This window comes from Gossypium raimondii, chromosome 2, assembly GCF_025698545.1.
Source record: "Gossypium raimondii isolate GPD5lz chromosome 2, ASM2569854v1, whole genome shotgun sequence".
Classification (NCBI taxonomy): Eukaryota; Viridiplantae; Streptophyta; class Magnoliopsida; order Malvales; family Malvaceae; genus Gossypium; species Gossypium raimondii.
The window spans coordinates 32,635,964-32,660,105 of record NC_068566.1 but is presented as its reverse complement, the minus strand read 5'-3'; the positions used below and the strand labels follow the sequence as shown (position 1 = coordinate 32,660,105).

The 24,142-nt window shown below is 31.4% G+C and overlaps 2 protein-coding genes and 1 non-coding gene across 4 annotated transcripts; 2 read left to right on the top strand and 1 right to left on the bottom strand.

Moving 5' to 3' along the window:
* Positions 1-242: 242 nt before the first annotated feature.
* Positions 243-3,148, top strand: LOC105788413 (eukaryotic peptide chain release factor subunit 1-3). 2 transcript variants are annotated; one of them, XM_012615308.2, is made up of 3 exons: positions 243-411; positions 1,194-2,668; positions 2,763-3,148. In XM_012615308.2, the coding sequence occupies exon 2, from the start codon at positions 1,229-1,231 to the stop codon at positions 2,537-2,539; it is 1,311 nt and encodes a 436-aa protein (XP_012470762.1). In that variant the 5' UTR covers positions 243-411; positions 1,194-1,228; the 3' UTR covers positions 2,540-2,668; positions 2,763-3,148. The 2 variants fall into 2 exon arrangements, with proteins under 2 accessions (XP_012470762.1, XP_012470763.1); XM_012615309.2 differs by having other exon boundaries at positions 2,741-3,148.
* Positions 3,149-17,271: 14,123 nt separating this feature from the next.
* Positions 17,272-17,352, bottom strand: TRNAL-CAG (transfer RNA leucine (anticodon CAG)). The gene has a single exon. It is a non-coding gene; the product is annotated as a tRNA-Leu (tRNA).
* A 173-nt stretch (positions 17,353-17,525) lies between these two features.
* On the top strand, positions 17,526-19,748 carry LOC105788412 (uncharacterized). Its single transcript, XM_012615307.2, has 4 exons — positions 17,526-17,738; positions 18,136-18,819; positions 18,919-19,017; positions 19,290-19,748. Exons 1-4 carry the CDS (start codon positions 17,589-17,591, stop codon positions 19,566-19,568), a joined length of 1,212 nt encoding a protein of 403 aa, XP_012470761.1. The 5' UTR covers positions 17,526-17,588; the 3' UTR covers positions 19,569-19,748.
* Positions 19,749-24,142: the final 4,394 nt, after the last annotated feature.

Genomic DNA, 24,142 nt, shown 5'->3' with positions numbered 1-24,142 from the left:
TTTTAAATAATTCTCGTAGCATTTAAATAGATTGTTGAACTTAAAATTGAATTTTACATTTTGTAATATAATATATAAATAATAAGATACGATAAATTTTATAAAAAAAATTAAATGATAAATTCGGTAACCACAAAAGTTATATTAGAAAAAGGAAAAAAGAGCAGCCAGAATATCTTTAATCTTTTTCCTTTAGTTGTATATAAATAAATAAATCAATAAATATGGTAGGAAAATTATAAAATTACAATTCTACCAGTACAAGGTTCTAGGGCCGCTGCTTCGTGTCTATATAAAGGAACTTGCGTAGCCGTGCCGATTAGAATATTATTATCGGCTGCGTTTGGCTCTCAACCAAGCTTGCAATTTTGCAGCCTCTTCTTCAACCCGTTCAAGCCGATTAACCCTCAGGTTCATGTTTTTCTTTTTGATTTATTTATTTGTTTTTTTTAATTTTTTATATTGGATCTCCATCTGATTTCTAATTTGATCGGCGGAGAAATTTCAGATATCGCTTTGGTTTTAATTTCACTTGTTTTTGTTTATTTTTGTTATGAATTTTGGCGCTCAACTTTTTCTATTGTTTTCGATTATCTTTTTTAATATTAGGAATTTATTATTGCTTTATTGGAAATTTGATTAGTTGCAATCAGAATTTGTTAAAATGATTACGTTGGTAGGGAGCTCTAATTTTGAAAAAAATTGGGAATATATTTTTTACTCAAGTATTTCTTTCTGTTTTATGTAGTATTTAACATCTTTGTTATTATTTTTGTTTGTTTGGATTAAGTATATGCTTTGATGTCTATTTGTTTATTTAAAGTTTGTGAATTTTGATGGCTCTTTGAAGAATTACCGCGTTAGACGATAATAATTTGTTGCAACTATTTTTAGGTCATTCGAATATGCTTTTGTGTGTATAAATAAATTTGATGTGTCGTAAGTGAAGGTTATGTATGCAGTTTCTTTTCCCAATGTTTGATTTTACCTGATACAAGATCGTGATTATGATTTGTTTTTTCTTCGTCTGTTTATTTGATCTAGATCTTTTATTTGTTGATTTGGCATTTGAAGATTCTTTTTTGTTTATCTATTTATCTTTTTTTGATGCCCTTAGTGGTAGATTTGAATAATTTTGATTTGAGTTATAGCTTTTTAAAACAATTTGTTGGGCTTCTGGGTAATTTTTGCAGCTTTCTGTTTTCGGAAGTTACTACTTTACCTAGTGATGGCAGACGGTCACGAGAGTGACAAGAATATTGAGATATGGAAGATCAAGAAGCTTATTAAAGCACTTGAAGCCGCTAGAGGCAACGGCACCAGCATGATATCTCTCATAATGCCTCCACGTGATCAGATTTCAAGGGTTACCAAGATGCTTGGAGATGAATTTGGAACAGCTTCAAACATCAAAAGCAGAGTCAACCGTCAATCCGTGTTAGGTGCTATCACATCTGCTCAGCAGAGGCTCAAACTTTATAGTAAGGTTCCTCCCAACGGACTTGTGCTCTACACTGGAACAATTGTGACTGATGATGGGAAAGAAAAGAAAGTCACAATTGATTTTGAGCCTTTCAGGCCTATAAATGCTTCTCTTTATCTCTGTGACAACAAGTTTCACACGGAGGCACTGAATGAACTTTTGGAGTCGGATGATAAGTTTGGTTTTATTGTGATGGATGGTAATGGAACTCTTTTTGGGACATTAAGTGGTAACACCAGGGAGGTACTTCATAAGTTCAGTGTTGATCTTCCAAAGAAGCATGGGAGAGGTGGACAATCAGCCCTTCGTTTTGCTCGACTTCGAATGGAAAAGCGCCACAACTATGTGAGGAAGACAGCTGAACTTGCTACTCAATTTTTTATCAACCCTTCCACCAGCCAGCCTAATGTATCTGGATTAATATTGGCTGGATCAGCTGATTTCAAAACTGAGCTGAGTCAATCTGATATGTTTGATCAGCGGCTTCAGGCTAAGATTCTGAATGTGGTTGATGTCTCTTATGGAGGAGAGAATGGTTTCAACCAGGCAATTGAGCTTTCCTCTGAAATACTGGCGAATGTGAAATTCATACAGGAGAAGCGCTTAATAGGGAAATACTTTGAGGAGATCAGTCAAGATACTGGGAAGTATGTTTTCGGAGTGGATGACACACTGAAGGCCTTGGAGATGGGAGCCGTTGAGACACTTATAGTGTGGGAAAATCTGGACATAAATCGGTATCAGCTGAAGAATAGCACTACTGGTGAAATTACCATAAAACATTTAAACAAGGAGCAGGAAGCCAATGAGAGCAACTTCCGCGATCCAGTCAGCTCTGCAGATCTGGAGGTTGTTGAGAAGATGCCACTGTTAGAGTGGTTTGCTAATGAATACAGGCAGTTTGGCTGTAGCCTTGAGTTCGTTACCAACAAATCCCAGGAGGGTTCTCAGTTCTGCCGTGGGTTTGGCGGTATTGGAGGCATCCTTCGATACCAACTAGACATGCGATCATTTGATGAATTTTCTGATGAAGAAGTATATGATGATTCTGAATAGCAATCAATCAACTCAACCCCATTAACGGTGCAGGATGATGGGGTCAAAAGCAAGCCTGCACCGGCGCTCGGGCTGTCGCGGATACTACTGCTCACAATGCCCTTGAAGTTTCCCTCGCATCTAATTAAGGTTTGGGTTTTACACTGTTTTGGTTTTACTCTACCCTCTACTCTTTATAGTTCCATAGCTGATGTCCAGCAGGTTTTACTCGGTGATGTTGCAGGACCGAATAATGAGCAGCAGCTAAAATGTGTAAAGGCTTAGCTGGGAAGATTTACATCAAACTTGCTGGAGATTCCATGAGAGCTTCCTTTCTACTTTCTTCGACCAGGGCCTTGCATATATTAAAAACTGGCACTTCACTCATATGTGGTTGAATATTGCCTTGGGCACAAGGCAGTGGTTGTATGGAGCTATTATTATGTTTGTTTCTACTTTCTAGAAATTAGGTAGTGTTACTGCCCCCGCGTTGGCATTTGGTAGAATAAGTTTGGTTTGGTTTGGTTTGGTTTGTTTTATGTGCTTAATTCTATCTCGCAGACGATGTAAACTGTGTGCTTAATTTCTAAACTTGTTCACATGCTTTTATAATATCTGAATTCAGAGCTAGTAATGATGTCTAACTTCTCACTGGTGTTTGATATTTTGGGGTAAAAATTAGTGGTACATACCACTTAAAAGAAAAGGTTTAGTTCCCTTTCAAGATTATTCGGGACAAAACACTACCCAAACCCAGATCTGGTAACTTTTTATTTGGCTGGATGGTAAAAGGTTTGTGCTCTAGCTTTTTTGCTTTTCTTTTTTGTTCTTCTTCTGTTTAATTCAGCTATCTTTAAAGCTTTTGTTTTTGTGTTTTTAATTACTAAACATGTTTTCAAGTTTTATTTTATTTTATTTTATTTCTAACTCATGTTTTTAATTAATAATTAGACAAAATAATAAATATATATTATATACCATTATGTTTAATATATTTTATTTTTAAAAGCATCAATTAATATTTGCATTATAATATTTAGATATCACATATTTACTTTTTCTACCAACATTAGGGTATGGTAAATCTTAATATGATAAATCAAGTACTTATTTGAATTATTTTATATATAAAAATAATGATATTTGAATTTTAAATTCTATTATTGTAAAATCAATTTGTTATTTTAAATATTATTTTAGTAAATATAATTTTTATATATGAAATATTTATTTTTATCATGTCATGGGTGGGTCAGATTTTAGTATTATATATTGTTAGCTTTAATTTCCAAGCTTTTGATATAATAATATTAAGATAAATTTTAATTTATGTTTCCTCAATCATTTGGTGAAAACCATGGAAATTTTGTTAACTATTTTCAAAGCATTCCAAAGACTTGTAAAAGTATCAAAACATGTTTTAAATATGTTTTAATTTATCTAAATGTTTTCGAGTCAATCCAAAATATTTATAAGAGCTTTAGACTTATTTTATACAAGTATGAGAAGTTATATCAATACTTGGGGGAAGTTCTATTTGTAGAAGTAAGTCAAAGTGCACTTCAAGCATATCTCCAAACTTCTACTGATAATTAGGGGGATTTATAACCATATAAGTCTACTTCTATTGAAATAAGTCCACTTCTACCCATACATCTTATGAGTTGTATAATACAAGTCTGTTAGAAAAGCTTCCAATGACTATAAACGGTCACAATTTTTTCTCTTGTTATATATATCAAGAACACTTCAAGATACAAGAGATGAATATTGAAGTATAGAAATCAATAGGAAAGTCTGAAATTCTTCATATTCTCATTTTCTCTTGTACATTTATTTTAGGTGCTTATTGTTAGATATTTTTATCTCTCATTTCAATTCTTTAAGAGAAAAGCTTAAAACTTGTAAACATACACTTTTGGAAGGTCTTCATTATTGACATCTTTTATTTGTATTGCCAAAGCTACTTAAAGGTCAAAAACCTTAAGTAATTTTAAATGGTTATAGTTAAGACTTGTAAAAACTAGAGGTTCTAGTTAAGCCATAAAAAAATTAAGAAGAAGGTTCTATCTTGATGTTGTGGAAAGAATAGAGATTGTAAATGTTATACCTTCTCCTTAAAAGGTATCAAATCAAGTATAATGACTTGAAAAATCCTTGGTTGAAGTTAGAGGTGAACGTTCGATCGAATCGAATGAAAAAAATTTTGAGTTGACGAATCCTATTTTATCATCCTAACTCGATTTAAAATTTTCTCGAATTGAGTCGAGTGAGATAAAATTCGAATTGAATCAAATATATTTGTTTGAGTTAAATTTAAAAAAAAAGATTTTGGATCCTTATAACCTACTGTAATCTACTGTAATCAAATTTGTTATTAACTTTCATCTCCTCATAATTTATTTATTAATATTTTATATATGGGTTTTTTTGCTTGCTTAGTTGCTTCAATTATCTTTTGATTCTTGTCACTATGTATTTTGAAATTAAAAATATATTAAATATAAAACATGTGATTTTTAATAAAGTTATCTTAAAGATAAAATGTGAAATTGATACCAACATAAAATTTTAACACGAATATTTTATGGCATCATCAATAATTCAATTTTAACATAAATTTATAAAGATTTAGTATGATTAAACAATTCAATAATATAAATAGTATAAAATGTGATAATTAATTTAATAATATAAATAGTAGATATAAATAAATTTATTACCATTTAGGTTTAGAGTTTTTTTTGATAATTTTTTATTTGGGGTAAAAGGTGAAAAGTAAAAGTTTAAGGTGAAATAAAAAATTTTGAGGGTTGGGGGAGTAAAATTTTGGGGGGGAATGTAACACCCCTAACCCATATCTATCGCCGAAATCGGGTTACGGAGCATTAACGGAGTTTACAGATCAAACAGACAAAAATTTCAAAAAATTTCATATCATATAATATTCAGCTCAGAAACCAATCAAACTCAAACATATTGTCCCTTATTTGAGCCCTCGAGGCCCAAAATACGTGTTAGAAACAAGTCAGGACTAATTTGGAAACTCAAAGAATTTTTCAGAATACATTAAAAATTTTCAAAGCTGCAGGGGTCACGCGGCCGTATGGCCAGGCCGTATGGGCATTCGAAGTAGGGACACACGCCCGTGTCGGTGTCTGTGTAACTCTCTAACTTGGGTCACACGGCCAAGCCACACATCCGTGTGCCATACCGTGTACCCTTTTGAAATGACCTCACACGCCCGTGTGCTAGCCGTGTGTCTCACACGACCAAGTCACACGCTCGTGTGTCTAGCTATGTAGACCTAAAAGGTGCCTTAAATAACCAATTTACCATTTTCTACATGCTCGGGCATTAAACAACTCAAAAACCATTCATTTAACTAGTTCAAAACATGATCAAATACGTTCAAAACATATCATCAAAGCATCATTCAAATCCAAATTATAAACATACCAAATTCAATCCATTTTGCCTAGTTCATAAGCATTTAAACACTAACTTAAATTCACATGCACATATCTAAATTTGGTTCAATTTATCATGCCATAATATGGCTTCAAAAACAAACACATGTTTGTATATAAACCAAACCAACATTAAACTTATAACCTCATTTACAATCAATCCACAAAATAACTATTATTTAGACACCCTAGGTACATGCCGACACAAAAGGTAAATATCACATTTGAGTTCGGGAACGTTGTTGGATGCTGAATCGACAATCAAAAGTGAAGTATCTAACCTGCGCACGGAAAAATAAAACCATACGCTGAGTAAAACTCAGTGGTATTTCTATAATCTAAATATTTAAAGACAAGATAATATAATATGCACAATTGAATGTTAAGCACATATTAATGTCTAGTATCATGACTATCATATGCTATTATATTTCATTTGTTAAATAATGTCCCAATTCACACAATTGATATATAAATAGTTATTCACATATCAAACCACATTTATTTGTACAATGGCATTAGTCATTCAATGCTCAACTCATGAATACACCATTTTATATCACCCTCAATTCTCATCATTTTCTATATAATAGTTTTTCACAATTTGATCCACATATCATTTAAACAATAACATTATCCATTTCATATCCAATTCATGAGTACATAACTCATGTATCCCATTTTCATGTTTCAAATTACTATCCTATTTTCAATTCACATACAATATCATCCACTATCAATCATAGTACCATTTTATTTAATTACCCCTATTAACATGACTCGAACTCAGACGAATACACGGATCCAACCAACACACCAGTTTGGCACCCAATGCCTCATCGGATAAATCCGAAGTATCCAGCGCTATATAAATTGACACCCAGTGTCTCATCGGTTAAACCGAAGTAAATTGGCACCCAGTGTCTCATCAACTCAAGGTCGAAGAAATACCTGAACTCTTTCTATCCTATGGCATGCCATTTATATCCGACTCAGCTCGATACTGTAATAGCCCGATTTTGCGCCTAGTCGGAACAGTGGTTTCGGGACCACAAATCCGACGAGAAAAAAATTATTTTTATTATATTTTTATGGTATAAAATTTCACGAAATGATTTTTTGAAAATTTCTACGTTTGGGCACTCAATTTAGTAAAAAGGACTAAATTGTAAAAAGTACAAAAGTTGAGTTCTACATGTTAGAGGTGTCCAATTGTTATGAAATTTTAAATTGGAGGTCTTTATATGATAATTAGACCATTGGTTAAGTTATGGGCAAAAATGGACATGAGATAAGTGAAATAGGAAATTTTTAAGTTAGGGGCAATTTGGTAATTTAGTAGTAAAAAGAAATAAAAAGGGAAAAAAAGGATGGCAAAATGTGCTCATCTTCTCCATGGTGGCTGAATATAGCAAGGGGGAAGCCATAGTTAGGGGTTTCAAGCTTCCAAGCTCCATTTTTAATGTTCTTTACATTTTTGGAGTCTCGGTAACTTGATTTAGCTTATTCTAGCAATAATTTAACACAGGGTTCATATTTGGAAAAATAACCATAGGTGAAATGTGTTTATTTTGATGTTTTATGATGGAATATGAAGCTTGAAATTATGTTAGACAAATTTTGCTAGACGATTTTAAGTGAACGAGTAAAATGACATAATCGGTAAAAATACCTAATGTTCATAAGTAAGTGTTAGAGTGGGAATTTGATGTTTTTATAGAAGGGGAAAATGTTCAGCATGTCATAAAACATAAGAATAAGGGATGAAGTTTAATTTCCGAACTTTGGGGCAAAAGTGTAAATATACAAAAGTTTAGGGGTAAAATCATAATTTTTCCAAAGTTTGAGTCAAGGACTATTTTGATAAATGTGAGTATCAAATAAGCTAAATTTGCTTTTATAAATCAATAAAGATGAGAAATTGACCTTGATCAGTGAAATAGAGTAAGTGAAATTATGAAAGAGTAAATTTAGCAACAAAACAGTTTTGGACAGCAACAGTTGTGTGAATTTGAAAAATCACCAAAAATGGTAGAAATCGAATTAGAGGTTGAATAATATATAAAATTAAATCTGAATGAGTCTATTTTCACATAAAGGAAATATAGTAAGCAAAAGAGCTATATATTTTGATATATTTGAATTTTAGTAAGACAGAGTCAGAATGATTTCGAATCCCCGATCTGACTTTGGAAAATCATTAAAATTTTAAAAAATAATTATGAGTTATAATTTATATGTTTGAAATCCTGAAAGAGTATATTTTCAAGATAAACAAACAAGAATGACATCTGAACTCTGTACAATGAGATAATTAATTTTAGTGAAGAAATGTTAGAACTGTTAAATAGTGAAACAATGGAGATTTTAAAGAATAAAATGTACTTATTGGCTAAGCCAAAATTCTAAAAATTTTATGAGAAGAAGATATATGAGTATAGTTTCTGTTAAAATTAACATATCTTAATTTGGAGCTCTCTATCTCAAGATATAAATAATTTAGTGACTCGACTCGGATAGACAACTTTGAATTTACATATAAGTTAACGGTGAAAATATAGTTAATATTGTTTAAGTGTGTTATATAAATTAAGGATGTGGAATGGAGAGGAGGAGGATGACAATAAAATATATGAATGAATTGTGTATAAATGGTTATATGCCCGATTATAATCGGTAAATGTTAAATTGAATGGTAAATACGTATTGATATTGAAAGAATTATTGCGGTATTGAAAAGCAATTGATCAAATGTTTAAGAAATTTAATCATGGTATATATATGTGTGGTAATTTTGATATATGGATGCATTTTGGTTGTGGATTGATCTTGATGATAAATGTTAGGTATATTTTGTCTATTAAGTGACATAATTGAGAAGTACGATAGGTGGGTCATTTTATGTGTGAGATGATAGTATGATTTGACTTGGTTAAGTAAGTTAAAAGAATGATTACATCATTGAGGTTGCATTGATTAATTCGGTAACTAGGTGAGGTAAATTATGGTTTGTGAAACATATCTATATTTGGCAATAATAGATAAAATATATTTATGTCATGGGTGAATGGCTAAACACTTGGGCTAGTATAAGGTGTATATTTAGTAATGTTAGTTGGTAATGAAATAACAGGTTTTGGTTTAACATCGAATAGAGAGAATTTGTACTATCTTTGTGGCTAATATTGATAGCTGAATGGGAGATGAATGGATAATGTATATTTGACACTTATCTTATGAGGTATTAAGTAATTGATATATTACAATAGTTAAGTAGGAAAAATGTGACGATATGAGAATATGTAATGATATGGATCAATTCAGGTACTCGTGATGAAATCAACAAGTAATTGAAAATTTATAAATTCATACGACAAGGAAGTGAAAGATTTTGAGTATATTGAGCCATGTAAACCCTAATTAGCGACTCAAGAATAACAATTTGAAAGTTTTAATTCAGATGAAATTTTACAACTCGATTTAATACGGCTAAAAGTGTATGTGTTCTGGTAATACCTCGTACCCTATTCCGGCATCGAATACAGGTAAGGAATGTTACAGATACAGTTAATAGGGTTTAATTTCACATTTCATATGCAACCAAGATCCAATATTAAGTTTTCATATAATCGCATATACACATGAATTGAATTCAATCTATAACAATCAATATCCAACTTTCACATTAACACATATATTCATTTCACTCAATTGTCAAAATGTCAAATACTTACCTCAACACTTACCATATGTATTATATTGAATTACAACAATAAACAAATAAATTCGGGTTATAGAAATACAAACCAGGAATTCCGGGCTATTCGACGTCAACTTTATCTTTCCCCTTTTTAGTCGAGGATTCCGGTATGACGTTAGCTACAGGATTAAAACAATTAAAATTCATCAATATAACACAATTCAATTTCATATTGAATATTTCAATTTTTACTCAATATTTGCCTAAATTTCAATTTAGTCCCAAAACCGAGACTAATTTTTATTCTTCACATTTAATTACGTATTTTATACAAATTCCATTTTAAACTAAATTTAACTCCATATTTTCACTTAAACCTCTAAATTTTGAATTTTTCACAATTTAGTTCACATTATTCAAAATTTACAATTTATTCTACAATTTAATTCTTTTCACTTCTAGCTTAAAAATCTATCAATTTAATCCCTAACACTAAAATTATTCAACATTAACAACACTTAAAAACTTAATAATTGCTAAAATTTTGATATGGGTCGAGTAATACTTAATACTGGAATTCCAAAAACATACAAATTACAAAAAAAAGAGACTAAATTGACTAACTAATTGAACTTGAAAATTTTTAAGCTATTAGGCCGTGCGTCTGCTTCTTTCCTTCTTTTTCTTTTGTTCTTTTCTTTCTAATTTTGGTTTGGCCTTATCTTTCTTTATTTCCTTTTCTTTTAATACTTATTTGTTTTATTATTATATATAATATATATACTTAACAATTAAGATTTCATATTACAATATAAGATATAAATTAAATTTACATATAATATATATATATATATATCACTAGCCGTCCCACTTAAATAAAAAGTAGTAAAATTACTTCTTTAGTCTCTTTAATTATTTTTAATCTGTAATTCAACTTTCACCCTATATGCAATTTAGTCTTTATACCTAATTACTTTTAATTTATGCAAATTAACTTAACCGAAATCTAATTAACTACACAACTAGCTTCGTAAATATTTTAATAAATACTTACGAGTCCGATTTATGAGAACGGAGTCCTGGGAATGCACTTTTTTTTCAATTTGGTCCTTTTCAATTAATTAACTATCGAAATGTTAAAAATTTTCAATGAAACTTTAATACCACCTTAATGACACTCCGTAAATATTTGTAAAAATTTTTACGGCTTGGTTTATAAAAATAAGGTCTCGATATCTCATTTTCTAAAACCAATTGAACTTAATAAATCACTTATATAACATAAATTATCAAATCAAAAACCTTTTTAAAAACCACTAAAAACGGGTTGTTACAGGGAAAGTAAATTAGGGGAAAATATTCAAAAAAAAATTTGGGGAGAAAATGGGTCTGGAGTAGATGAGGGTGGGATGGGATGGGAGGGGAGTAAAAGTTTTGGGGGGGAAGTAGGAGGGAGTAAAAGTATTAGGAGGAAAGTAAAAAGGTTTGAGAGTTTTGGGGTAAAAATGTAAAATATTATATTTTGATATTCGGTTTATTCGAATTCAAAAATTAAACTCGATTCAAACTCGAAATTCGAAATATTTTTCAAGTCGAATCGAGTTTTGGTCACTCTTAATTGAAATATACCAAGATAGTGGAGGTAAGCAATTAGGGCCAAACCACTATAAATTGAAGTATCCAAGCTTTTCTTTCATTTCCTCGTCCTTTAGAAAACTTTGCAAAGATTTTTAAAATATCAATCCACCTCTCTTGGTATTTTCAGGTCTAACATATATTTTTGTATGTGTATTCGAAATAATTATTTAATTTTATAATATTAAAGTTTACTATATCTAGAGTGAAGGTGAAAAATAATGATATTTGAAATAATTAGTTGATTTTATAATATTAAAATTTACCATATCTACAATGTAGGTGAAAAATAAATATTTGACATATAAAAAAATTAGTTTATTTTAAGAAATAAAATATATTTAACATAATGATATATATCAATATATTTTTATCATTATGTAATTATATAATTATTATTTTATGTATATAAATAAAGAATTTATCAATTAAAAATAAAATAAAAAACTTGGAAAGCGACTTGAATTAAAAAGAAAAACAAACAAGCTTTCACTGAGTTGCAATTTTGTCTTTCGCAATTTCCTTAAAAAAGCAAGGGAAAGGCATGAATATAGGCTTACCATAAAAATAAAAGAGAATTTGTTTGTACACTTTCATTGATTTTCATTTTTGTCTTTTGCAAAAAAAAAAAAAAAAGGAAATTGTAATAAGAAATCTAAGAAAACATCCTATAATCTAGAAAACAATAATAACAAAAAATAAAACTATCAAATTTCAAAATTATACATCAACTTTGGTTTAATGTAGTTGCAAAATTAGGGGGTCTAACAGGGGCCTGGACCCCCTAAAATGAAATTTTTTTCATATGGCCCATTTAGTTAGTAAAGATAAAATCGTACTTTAACCCCCTGAAAATATAAAAATTTGATTTAATCCTTTAAAAATTATAAATATATAGTCTATTAAAACGGTGGAATTAAATTTTTCTATCGTAAAATTATAATTTAATTTCACCCCTAAAAAATTTTATGGTTTCGCCTCTAATTTAATGTGCAATTGTATATATGAACTTTGATTTTGTGCAATTTTGTATATGAAATTTTGGTTTAATCCACTATCACAAATTATTGATATAACATCATTTTATATTTTAATATTGCATACAAAAATAATTATATTTATCCAATATAAAAATGAATTGATCTATTTATTTCTTTAGGTGTGTACGATTGAATCAAAATTAAAGTTCCATTTATATATTTGAAACACAATCAAAGTTTCACATGTATAATTGCATCATCAACTTAAAGTTCATATATACAATTACACATTAAACCAAAATTCTTGTATAATTTTGAGATTTATCTCATAATGTTAAACTAAAACTTTTCACTCAAAAGAAGAGAAAAGAAAAGAAAACATTGTTTGACTTTTTAATTAGAAAGAGAACAAAAGGGGAGAATATTTAGTTGAGATTATAAGAGAAGCTAATATTTAAAAAGAAATTTAAATTTTGTTTTTATTCCCCAATCAATTTTAAAAATTTGGCATATATCTTTTATATAAATATCTATTTTTAATATTTTTATTATATATATTTGTCGCCTTTAACCACGCTTGTAAAGTCTAAAAATTTCATTGATAGTGTACCAAATATTTTCCCAAATAATTATGCATATCAAATTTATTTTGACAAACTCATTTATTTTTATTTAGTATATAATGTATCTAATAAAAGTTAATTTTAAAGTTAGGTAAACTGCACTATTAGTCACTAAATTATGCGTAAATTTAATCATTAAACTATTCAAAAAAATTTATTGAAGTCATTGAGTTGTTAAAATCGATACTATATGACTTTCTCTGTTCGCACTGCTTGCACCAATCGAAAACTCTCTTTTCCCTTCTCTTTTACAACCCAACTTTGTTTTTCATGAAACAACTTTGAATGTCATGAGTCTACGAATCAAAATTCGAACAACTTTTTTCTCCGATCTCCGATACTGATCGTCAAATTGACTTGGATTTAAGGTATGTTCTTCTACTCATTGATGAGTACTGATCCATTGTATCGGTCGTCGAATCGTTGCTTGGAACTTGCTGGCGGAACTTTAAAAAGAAAAGCTTAACAATTCAATGACTTAAATAAAAAATTTTAAATAGTTCGATGACTTAAATGAAAATTTTCGAAGAGTTTAGTGATCCAATTGTAATTTTTTTAATTAAATGAGCAAAATAAAAACTTACCCATAATTTAATTTAATGAATGATGATATGATCTAGGTTTGAAGGTGAATTTGATTTATTTAATATCTAAATAAGTAAAAACACCTATACTGAAAAAAGGTATTCAAATGGGAATCCGCCTTTGAAACAACTATTAACACCTCATGTGCTTCCGCCATGGCTACTCCTTTTCAAAAAATAATGTTACAAAAGGTGTTCTCAATTGTACTTCAATTATTATCAGAATCAAAAGACTAGGTTAGCTAAATTCTTTTTTTGTGAGGAGAGAGGAGTTGAGGGACTAAAATCTAAATATGCTAAGAGTATAAGGGCTGTGAGCAAATTAGACCATGTATAGATTACTATTTATACATACTCTTGTTTAAACAGTTAACCATGTCCCAACTCAATTTTTATCTTTTACATTTTTACAAAAAATCTAAAAAATACAAACATAACCACATTATAACTTTCAATATCTTAAAATTATCATTTCAACCAAAACTCATTTTATTTGGTTTGGCTTATTTTTACCAGAGGCCTGTCACAATCCAAGGTAGGCAATGAAAATGATCCATTAATATTTTTATATAATTTATAAAATATATAACATAATAAATATATTACAAAAATAGAAAATGAATCGGGTCGAGTTGAGCTTTGAATGCATGAGCCTGAGCTTGGCTCATATTTTAAACATGTCTAATATTTTTTTGTCCAAACCCTTTCAAATTTCAAGTAGGCCTTCAGGCTTGGCAAGTAGTTCGCTCCTTGAACAACTCTAGGTACTAATGGTTGAGTTTAAGGGGCAATATATATATATTAACCTTTAAAAAAGCCTTAAATTTTATTACTTTATCTAGTAAAAATTGTGTTTTTATGGCACTTAAATAAGCATTTAATTTTTGGCCATTTTAAAAAAAATTTATTATTATCGATTGAGCCTTAATTATGTTGACATTATTGTAATTGCAATATTTTGGAGGATAAGGATTTGAATGCTTAATTTTGTATTTTTCTTAGATTTAAAAGTTTAAGGAAGATTTATGGGTAAAAGTAATTACTGTACTGATTTTTTTTACTTCTTTAAAATGACTATTGATAAATTGGATTTGGAGTTTATTAAAATATTTTCAAAAGCCAATGGAGCCTAAGTTTTATTAAAATAATAAAAATTGATAAATAAAAACAAAAAAAACAATATTTCCGTTTTACAAAGTGTTTTTAGTGAAAGAATTTTTTAATTTTTCAAATATTTTTATTTTATTTTCTAAAAATTATTTTAAAATTTCAATCAAGTATGTTTTGAAGAATTATTTTAATAATTAGGCCTATTTTATTTGAAATCTATAAAATTAGTTAAATAAGTGATTAAAAGTTCCAAAAAACTATTAATTCAATAAAATTAAATTTTATAGAAAATAATTCAAGATTTATTTAAAAAGATTAAAATAATTCAAGAATTATTTTACTTTTTTCCTATTTTATTTGACAACTATAAAATTAGTGAAATAAGGGCTTAAAAGTTCCAAAAAAAGCATTTAAAAATTTGTTTTTAAAAGAAGGAAATAGTTCAAGAAATATTTTAATATTTTGGCATATTTTGTTTTATAACTGTAAAATTAATGAAATAATGACATAAAAGTTCCAAAAAATATTAAATAAGGACTTTAGAAGTGCAATTTTTTAAAAATAATTTTGAAATGGATAATGACTTATTTGGCCCTCTAATTTTATAAAAAAATTTAACTTTTTTTTAATTTTTTTGTCTTTTTAGTCCTTAAACTTGTTTTTTTGTCAACCCCAAATAAATGGAAAAGTTAACATTTTTTAACTTTGTTGATGTTATATCCACGTGGATGGCACATCAACATTTAATTAATTTTAAAATTTAAAAATTAAAAACTATAAAAACTATTTTAAAATTTAAAATCATTAAAAAGTAAAAAAGTTATAAAAATATTTTTAAAATTTAAAAAATAATTAAATGTTGATTTGTCATTTACATGACAATCCATGTGTATGTCACATTAACAAAATTAACAAACATTAACTTTTCCATTCCTTTTGAGGTGATTTGATAAAAATGTAAATTCAATGGTTAAATGAGGTGAAAAATTAAATGAAGGACTATTTTTTTTGTACAGTTGAAGGGCAAAAAAAAATTATTTTGCCATCTTGAAATAAGTACTTAAAAGTAAAAAAAAAAAGTTAATACTTTAAAAGTGAAAAAAAAGAGTTAAATTATACGGATAGTCACCCAACTATAAAAATTCTCATAACAGGCACTTAAAATAAAAAAAATTACAATTTAATCATTCACATTACATAGTTTGTTCATTTTAGTCACTCCTGTTAAACACACAAACAGAAATCTGCCATAGCATTTCTTTTGACATGCGGACCAACCATTAGATATTACATGGCACAATTTACCATGTCATAAGTGTTGCATATCACTTTAAAGGACTAAAATATAATTTATCCAATACTAATTATTAATAAAAAAATAAAAACAATAATTAAACAGTTAAAGAAAACCCAGAAAATCTAATCGTCATCTTCTACTTCAAATTTTTAACTTAAAATTTGAAAAATAGAACAAATAAATTTATTATAAAATAACTAAAGTTTGAATCCTGACTTAATAGAAACATTTTATTTGTTTTTATAAAAAAAATATTATAAATTACCTAAACATCTTAATTCTTCTTATAATCAATATAAAATAGAAAAAGAATGGGATTTGAGTTAGCTTATTGGTTCTTTGAAAAATAACCAAAGCTTCAATCTTGACTTGGAAACTACAATCTGATTGCTTATGAAATTTTTTTTTTTTTTTGGTGCTTTGAGTGGTTTCTTCTTTAATGGAGCTGTTGGGGATAATATTAAATTTTGGGGTTAGAAAACGTTGATTCTTTGTGGAGGATAGTTATGGATGAATTTGGTCCCAGTAATCAAGGAGAGCCTCCGAGGATCTCGGAATCGGGCTCCGATGAAGGCTCTGTTATGCGGTGGAGGCTGAGGCAACTAGTTTTGGACCTTACTCAACTAGAAGTGAAGTTGATAGAAAGCTGCATGTTGTTGTTTTGAAGCCTATAAGTTCTCTTTTTTCTAATTGTTTGTTCATCTTTAGTTTAGATTTCTGGGCTTTTTTTAACTATTTAATTATTGTTTTTTCTTTTATTTTGATTAATAATTGGTATTTGGCAAATCATATTTTAGTCCTTTAAGTGGCATCAACACTTATCACATGGTAAACTGTGTCATGTGGCATCCAATAATTAGTCTATGTGTCAAAAAATATCATGTCGGATTTTCATTAGAGTTTTTAATAGGAGTGACCAAAATGAATTAACTATATAACACGAGTACTTAAATTATAAATATTTTATTTTGGGTGCATAAAATGAGAAGTTTTATAGTTGGGTGACTATATGTAGTTTACCCAAAAATTAGTGAAATAAGGACTTAAAAGCAAACAAAGTTAAATAAGGGCTTCAAAATTTTAAAAAAGTTGAACAAGGGCTTTAAAATAACTACTTAAAACTAAAAAAAGTTAATGCATTAAAAGTTAAAAAAGTAGTGAAATAAGGACTTAAAAGCAAAAATAAGTTAAATTAGGGCTTTAAAAATTAAAAAGTGAAATAAGGACTTAAAAGCAAAAAAAAGGTTAAATAAGGGCTTCAAAAATAAAAAAATTGAAATAAGGGCTTAAAAGAAAAAAAATAAGTGAAACAAGGGCTTCAAAAATAAATGGAAAGAAAAATTATAAAAATTCTTGTCAAGAATGGGATTCGAACCCATGACCTTTCGGACCAGTACCTGAAACTGGCGCCTTAGACAAACTCGGCCATCTTGACATCTTTGATCGAAGGCCTTCATGTTAAAGTATGTAATCAATGATGTTAAATCAATTAAATTTATCCAACAAACGTCAACGACTAAGATCTTGCCATCTCAGCTCAAAAAGATTGCAACCTACTATCTAACGGCTCCCAAGACCTCTACATTTTTCCCACTTTATACCAATCATACTCCCTTGTTTTTACGGAAAAGTGCCCTGTGATCTTCTGCTGAAGCACAAGAGAGGAAAATAATGGAGACGGCAGGAGAATGGCTGGAGAAGGCTTTGATTGATTTGTGTAAAAAAATAGAGACGGGTTTGGATTTGGATGCTGAAATTATTTCTGGGTTAGTTTCCTATTGCGAGTTGGCTCATCCCCTTGACGCCAAAGAATATCTTGACGTAATTCTCTTTCCCTCTCTTGTTATGAGTTTAGGGTTTATGGATTTCTTTTTTTATCTTTTAGTTTGAAAGGGCGGATTGTTTTTGAGGGTGTCTGTTGATCTGGGATTGGGTTTAGTTGATATTAGATGTGTTGGCAACTTGCAAGATGATTTTGATGATTCAAATTTTGATGGATAATTGATTTTTATGAATGATTATCCCTCCATTATATTATTATTGTAGAATTTTCACAAATTATTTTTAGAACTTTGATGTTTGAACTCGAAACATGCACTAACCATTGAGCCAAGTTCTTGGAGTCAAAATCTAACATTGAGTATCATGTCAAGTTTCCTAATCTCAGCTGCAATAGCTTAATTCTTTATCGAAGTAATAAATTTCATTTGTTTTGCAGAATATTATTGGACAAGAAGCAGGAAAAGTTGTTACCGAAGAGTACTTGCGGCGGAGGGGTCACTTAGTTCTCTGCACCGGCAATGCAGCCATCCCTGCTTCGAAACTTCAAGCCTATGTCAAACCACCTTCGGGTGAAATCTCTGTCAGTGGAACGAAGAAACCATTTAAGACTCCAAAAGAGGCTGCGGGCTCTAGTTATCGGGCTGAACCAAAAAAGAATGTCATTTCTGGTAATCAGGAAAACAGAATCCCGAATGATGCTAGTGATTCAAGAAACATGCATAAAGGGAACCAAGGTAATTCTAAAAAGAAGAAAGCTGGTAAAGTTGTTTCACTTGCAGAGGCAGCCAAAGGGTCGATTGTCTTCCACCAGGGGAAACCGTGCTCGTGTCAAGCTCGCCAACACAGACTGGTCAGTAATTGTCTTTCATGTGGTAAGATAGTCTGCGAGCAGGAAGGAGAGGGGCCGTGCAATTTCTGTGGTGCTCTAGTGCTTAGAGAAGGGAGCACGTATGCTGGTCTTGAAGGAAGCTTCACTCCTGTATCAGATGCTGAAGCAGCAGCTGAAGCTTACGCAAAAAGGCTTGTAGAATATGACAGAAACGCTGCAGCACGTACGACAGTTATTGATGACCAAAGTGACTACTATGAGATTGAGGGTAACAGTTGGCTATCAAAGGAGGTATCTCATGTTTTTAAATCCAAACTCTTTGAGACCAGAGGTTATTGCTGCATGCGTTTGCTTGAAAGTCACTTGCACTGCATGTTTTTTTCTTCTCAGGAGAAGGAACTTCTGAAGAAGAAACAAGAGGAGATTGAAGAAGCTGAACGTTTGAAACGAAGTAAAGTGTTTGTGACTTTTGATTTAGTGGGACGCAAGGTAGTATCTCTTTCCAATGACCTGATTTCTGCCTACATTTCACTAATAAAATTTCAAACACGTATTAGCCATTTCACTTGCACTGAATCTTCCTTCCTTCCTGGTTTCGCTTTCTCTCATAGTAACCATTGTCTTCAGTGCTTGAAATGTCTAGGTCTTCCGACTTCATTTTCAGGATTCTTGCTCTACCATGTAGCTTTTAACTGCTTTGATATTTTCTTTTGTGCATTATTTGTTTTTGAAAATTTATAGATACTACTTTTTTCCCTCAGGTCCTATTGAATGAAGACGAAGTTTCAGAACTAGAATCCAAGAACAGAATACTTCTACGTCCACCAGATGAAAGGGAAGCAAACAGGATTAAACCGAATCCAAACCTTAAACTGCAACCAGTTTTTCTAAGTCCGGTCCCCAGTAAGAAGGGTTCCAAGAGTAAACAGCCAAGTAAGAGCCCTGTTAGTGGCTTGTGCTTGGAAATTACAGGGAGGGTGCAACATGACAGCAATGAGTTGAAATATTTTATGACCGATAAAAAGATGGAAGCAGCTTGAAATGGAAGTTTAGGCAAAGACACTGAAGTGAACTGTGGTCTGGATGCAGCAGAGGATGATGTTGAATGTTCTCTATATTACCATTAACATCAATATCTTGCTTACCGAATAACTTTTTTTTTTATTCTATAGTCTTTATATTACATTGATGAATCAAAACCTTCTTAAAATTTGTTTTCAGTAGTGAATCAATGATATAGCGTTTTGCTTTTCCGAAGAGAAATTAAATGAAGCACAAGAGCTTGAACTCAGAAAGTGCATTATTTCTTTTTTGGTGACAAAGAAGAAAATAAAAATAAAAATTACATCACAGAACCCGTTTCCCCAAATGGAGATACTACAAAAACTTATAATTCTTGAATATCCAAATGAGCCAATTTAATCAGTTTATTAGCTTCCTGATTCTCTTCTCTAGGGATATGTCAGATGTTCCAATGGTGAAGCTGAGAAAACCGCTGAAGAATTCTCCTAATCAAAATAGAGTTAGATCTTTCTGTGAGTCCCTCCTGTACGGCAGTAGCCACTTCAAGACTATTCGTCTAAACCAACACATTATCATAGCCTCAGTCAATCAAGATGTCTAAGCCATCTAAGATGCCTCACAATTCAGCCTCAAACATTGAACAACTCCCTAAGAATCTATTAAAGCCAAAGATCCAATTCCCAGCTTTGTCTTGCACAATTCCTCCTGTTGAAGCAGAGTCAACCTCTAACCTTACAGAACCATCAGTATTCAAGTAAACCCAGTTTCCATGTAGATTGGAATACGAAATTGAAGCCTGAAGTGGTCTCGTTGGGCCCCTAGTTATCATCATAAACTGTTTGGCCCAGCTATAAGAGACCTTAATAGCATCGATACTATTCCAAGACACCCTTTGACAAATGAAGAGATTGTGATTTTTCCATATGCGCTAGATGCAGACCCCAAAAAAAATTTCCAATCGACTTCTCCAAATATTAAATCTTGCACATTCTACAGGTTTGAGACGATCCATTCCTGTAAATTACCTGAATAAAAGTTAACAATTTTACAAGTAGGAATTAAAAGGTTCCAAATATCCCTTGTAGTAAAACAGTCCCTGATAGCATGTAACACATCTTCAGTGATATACCCACAAACCTCACACGTCGAGCTATGACCTATACCTTGCCGAACTCTTTCTATATTAGTGAGCAGCCTCTGCTTGAAAGCAAGCCAAACAAAGAACCTAACCCTTTGTGATCCTTGAAACTTCCAGAGAATCTTCTATATAGCCTCTTTTGGCCTTCAGGAAGTTTCTCGAACTTTCCCATATGCACTTTTAACTAAAAAAGAACCTGTCAATGTACCTCCTCAGATGATCCTATCAACCCCTGTTGTCGGGTATGGAGGAGAGACTCTAATAATCTTACGAACAACCGTTTTTGGCTGTTAAAATTGAAATAAATCAAGGTTCCAAGTACATCCATCTACAACCATATCAATTAGCAAACAATTTTGATCAAGATTTAAATGACTAGGAAGTTAACAAGAGGCCATGTATTAAGAACCCATGGATTATGCCAACACTTGACATTTCTTCCATCCCCTATTGACCAGAGCAAAATTCCTCGAATATATAATAGACTAAACCTTGGAGAGAGCTCTCCACAGGAAAGAACATCTACTCCTTGATAAGTGATCAGGAATTCTGTTGGTAACCCCATATTTAGCATGAAAGACTTGGACCCAAAAGGTTCTGGAATTAATTACAAGTTTAAAGCCCAACTTCATGATGAAGAGATTATTATGACCATGCAGTTTCCAGAAGCTAATCCCTCTATGCTCTCGAGGTTGGCAAATGTCTTCCCAGCCAACCAAAGCCACTTTTCGACTCCTACTTAAAGATCCCCAAACAAATTGGCACACCATGCTCAAACTGGCACACCATGCTCTAAATTTCCTCGTAAAGGCCCTTAGGGATCAACATAGACTGCATGAAGTAACTAGGAATCTCCAATAGAACCGATTGAGCTAAAGTAACTCTGCCAGCTAAAGATAATGTCCATGCCTCCTAACTTTGTAACTTGCTCCAAACCTTATCCACCACAAACCACAATGTTCTATTAGTTACTTTTTCATGAAACAGAGGTACCTTTAGATAACTTCCAAGATTTTGAACTCTGTGAAAACCAATGATAAGATAAAGTTTACCACCTAAATCAACACTTACTTCTTTAGAGAAGCATACTTTTGTCTTATTAGCATTAATCGTATGACCAAAATAATCACAAAAGCTGTCCAACACCTCTTTCAAAATGATGGCTTGATCGTCTTCCACTTGACCAAATAGAATAAGGTCATCTGTAAAGAAAAGGTGAGACAAGGAAGGACTTGATCAAGAAAGACATACAGGTTTCCATTTTCCAGAATGAATACTAGAATGGATACTATGACCGAGCCACTCCATGCACAAAATGAAGAGATAATGTGACAATGAGCATCCTTGATGAACACTTCTAGATGGATAAAATTTCTATGTCGGTATACCATTCCAAAGAATCTGCATAGTAGAGTTAGTAATAGCAGACATAATTACATTACTGAGAAAGTTCGGAATACCTACAACATGAAGGGAAGCTCCGATAAACGCCTAGCGTACTCGATCGTAGGCTTTCTCCAGATTAACCTTGATGGCCAACCAGTATCTAGTTTTCTTCTTAATTATCATGGAACGGAACACCTCTTGTGCAATAATGATGTTATCCATGGTACTCTTTCCTACAATAAACCTAGTTTGCTCTTGGCCAATAATTTTTGGAAAAACTAGTTTGAATCGATTTGCTATGATTTTCATCACCAACTTGTAAAGAACCGAACACAAACTAATCAGTCAAAACTGAGAGAAACATTCAGGATTCTGAACCTTCGGGGTGAGAACTAATAAGGTATTATTCAACTTTGGATTGATTTTCTCTTGAACAAAAATTCTTTTGACCCACGAGCAAATTGAATCCCCAAGACGATCCTACTGACTTTGAAAGAAAAGAGCATGAAACCCGTCACTCCCCGGAGACTTTAAAGGTCCCATATCAAACAAAGCAACCTTTATCTCCTTATTTGAAACTTGTTTACTTAAAAAATGAGCCTCATCATCTTTAAGCTTTGGAAACGAACTAGGGGGAGTTCTCTTGTTATCACCTACTCCTCACCATGCAAATTCTCGAAAAAATGAATCGTCTCATAACACAGTTATTTCTCATAAAAAATCCACTCCTCTACCTCATTTTTTAAAGCCGTGATCTAATTTTGATTTCTCCTTTTAAGTGTATGCCTATGGAAGAATCTTGTATTGCAATCCCTCAAAGAAACCAATCACATATTGCCTTCTGTTTCCAGAGAAGTTCCTCGTGATACAAGACCTATTCCAGCTCCTCTCTAACCTTCAAATCCAGCTGTAATAAAGACTCAGAATGAGAATAATCCATATCCCTAAGAATATTGTCTAATTTTTGAATCAGTCTTTTTTTCTGAAAACCAATGTGTTCATACACTTCTTTATTCCAGTCCTTAAGATGACTCGTAAGGTTAGAAAGGGAATTGGACATAGACCTCGTGAACTTTCAATTATTCTTGATAAACTCTGGAAAATTAGCATGCCAATCCAACTTGCCAAAAAACGAAATAGTCTACCTAAAGGAGAATGGGTCTGAAGTTGAAAAGATATAAGAAGGGCCTTGTGATCTGACTTGAGTCTTAGAAGATGAGTGATAGAACTGTTTGGGAATTTTGCAAGCCATGCATCGTTACCAATAGCTCTATCGAGATGCTCAAAAACACCACCCTTATGGCATGTAAAGGATGCACCTTTAAAACCCAAGTCATATAACTCAGAGGAGTCCATAAAATTCCCGAAGAAAGAACACCTTGTCACATTAACTCGTCCACCCCTTTTTTCATTAGAGGCTAAAACTGCATTAAAATCTCTTACAACCATCTAAGGGGAGTTGGAACACGGAATGGTCGCTTTCAAAGCATCCTAAAGTCCCTTGCGTTTGCGACTATACAGAGACAATATAAATCGGTTGCTGAAGAGTATTGTTGAAAACTTTAGTCAGAACAAATTACGGATGGCTCCATATAATTTTCACTTGAACCGACTCCTTCCATCCGACCCAGATACCCCAAAAAATCCTATTGCTTCCACCCGATAAGAATGCTAAAAACTAAGACCAGTAATGACCGAATCAGCTTTGCTACCATTAACTCTTGTTTCTAAGAGGCCAACAATATTCAGCTTTTACCCTCTATTATACTCATGAAAAAATCCCAAAAACTTATTACTAGCACACCTTTGACAATTCCACAAAAAAAATAGATAAACTCGTGAATATATAGGAAATTAAAAGAGGAAGAAAACGTATCATATTACATGTCAGTTAGATACATTCGTTACGATTTCTCATCACTACTATGTCCCTCCTTTTTAGCATCAAAATTAATTTGCGAGCTAATAAGTTTGGCCATAGAATTCATAGTGTCTGCTAGCAGGACCCTCGCATTACCAGAAATTTTAAAACTCCCCCTCTTTCTCAAATTATCTTGCTGATGCCAC

Coding starts and splice junctions, on each gene's coding strand:
- LOC105788413 (XM_012615308.2), top strand. CDS start 1,229: ATGGCAGACGGTCACGAGAGTGACAAGAATATTGAGATATGGAAGATC.
- LOC105788412 (XM_012615307.2), top strand. CDS start 17,589: ATGGAGACGGCAGGAGAATGGCTGGAGAAGGCTTTGATTGATTTGTGT. Junction 18,820..18,918: donor ACAGTTGGCTATCAAAGGAG/GTATCTCATGTT, acceptor TTTTCTTCTCAG/GAGAAGGAACTTCTGAAGAA. Junction 19,018..19,289: donor TTGATTTAGTGGGACGCAAG/GTAGTATCTCTT, acceptor TTTTTCCCTCAG/GTCCTATTGAATGAAGACGA.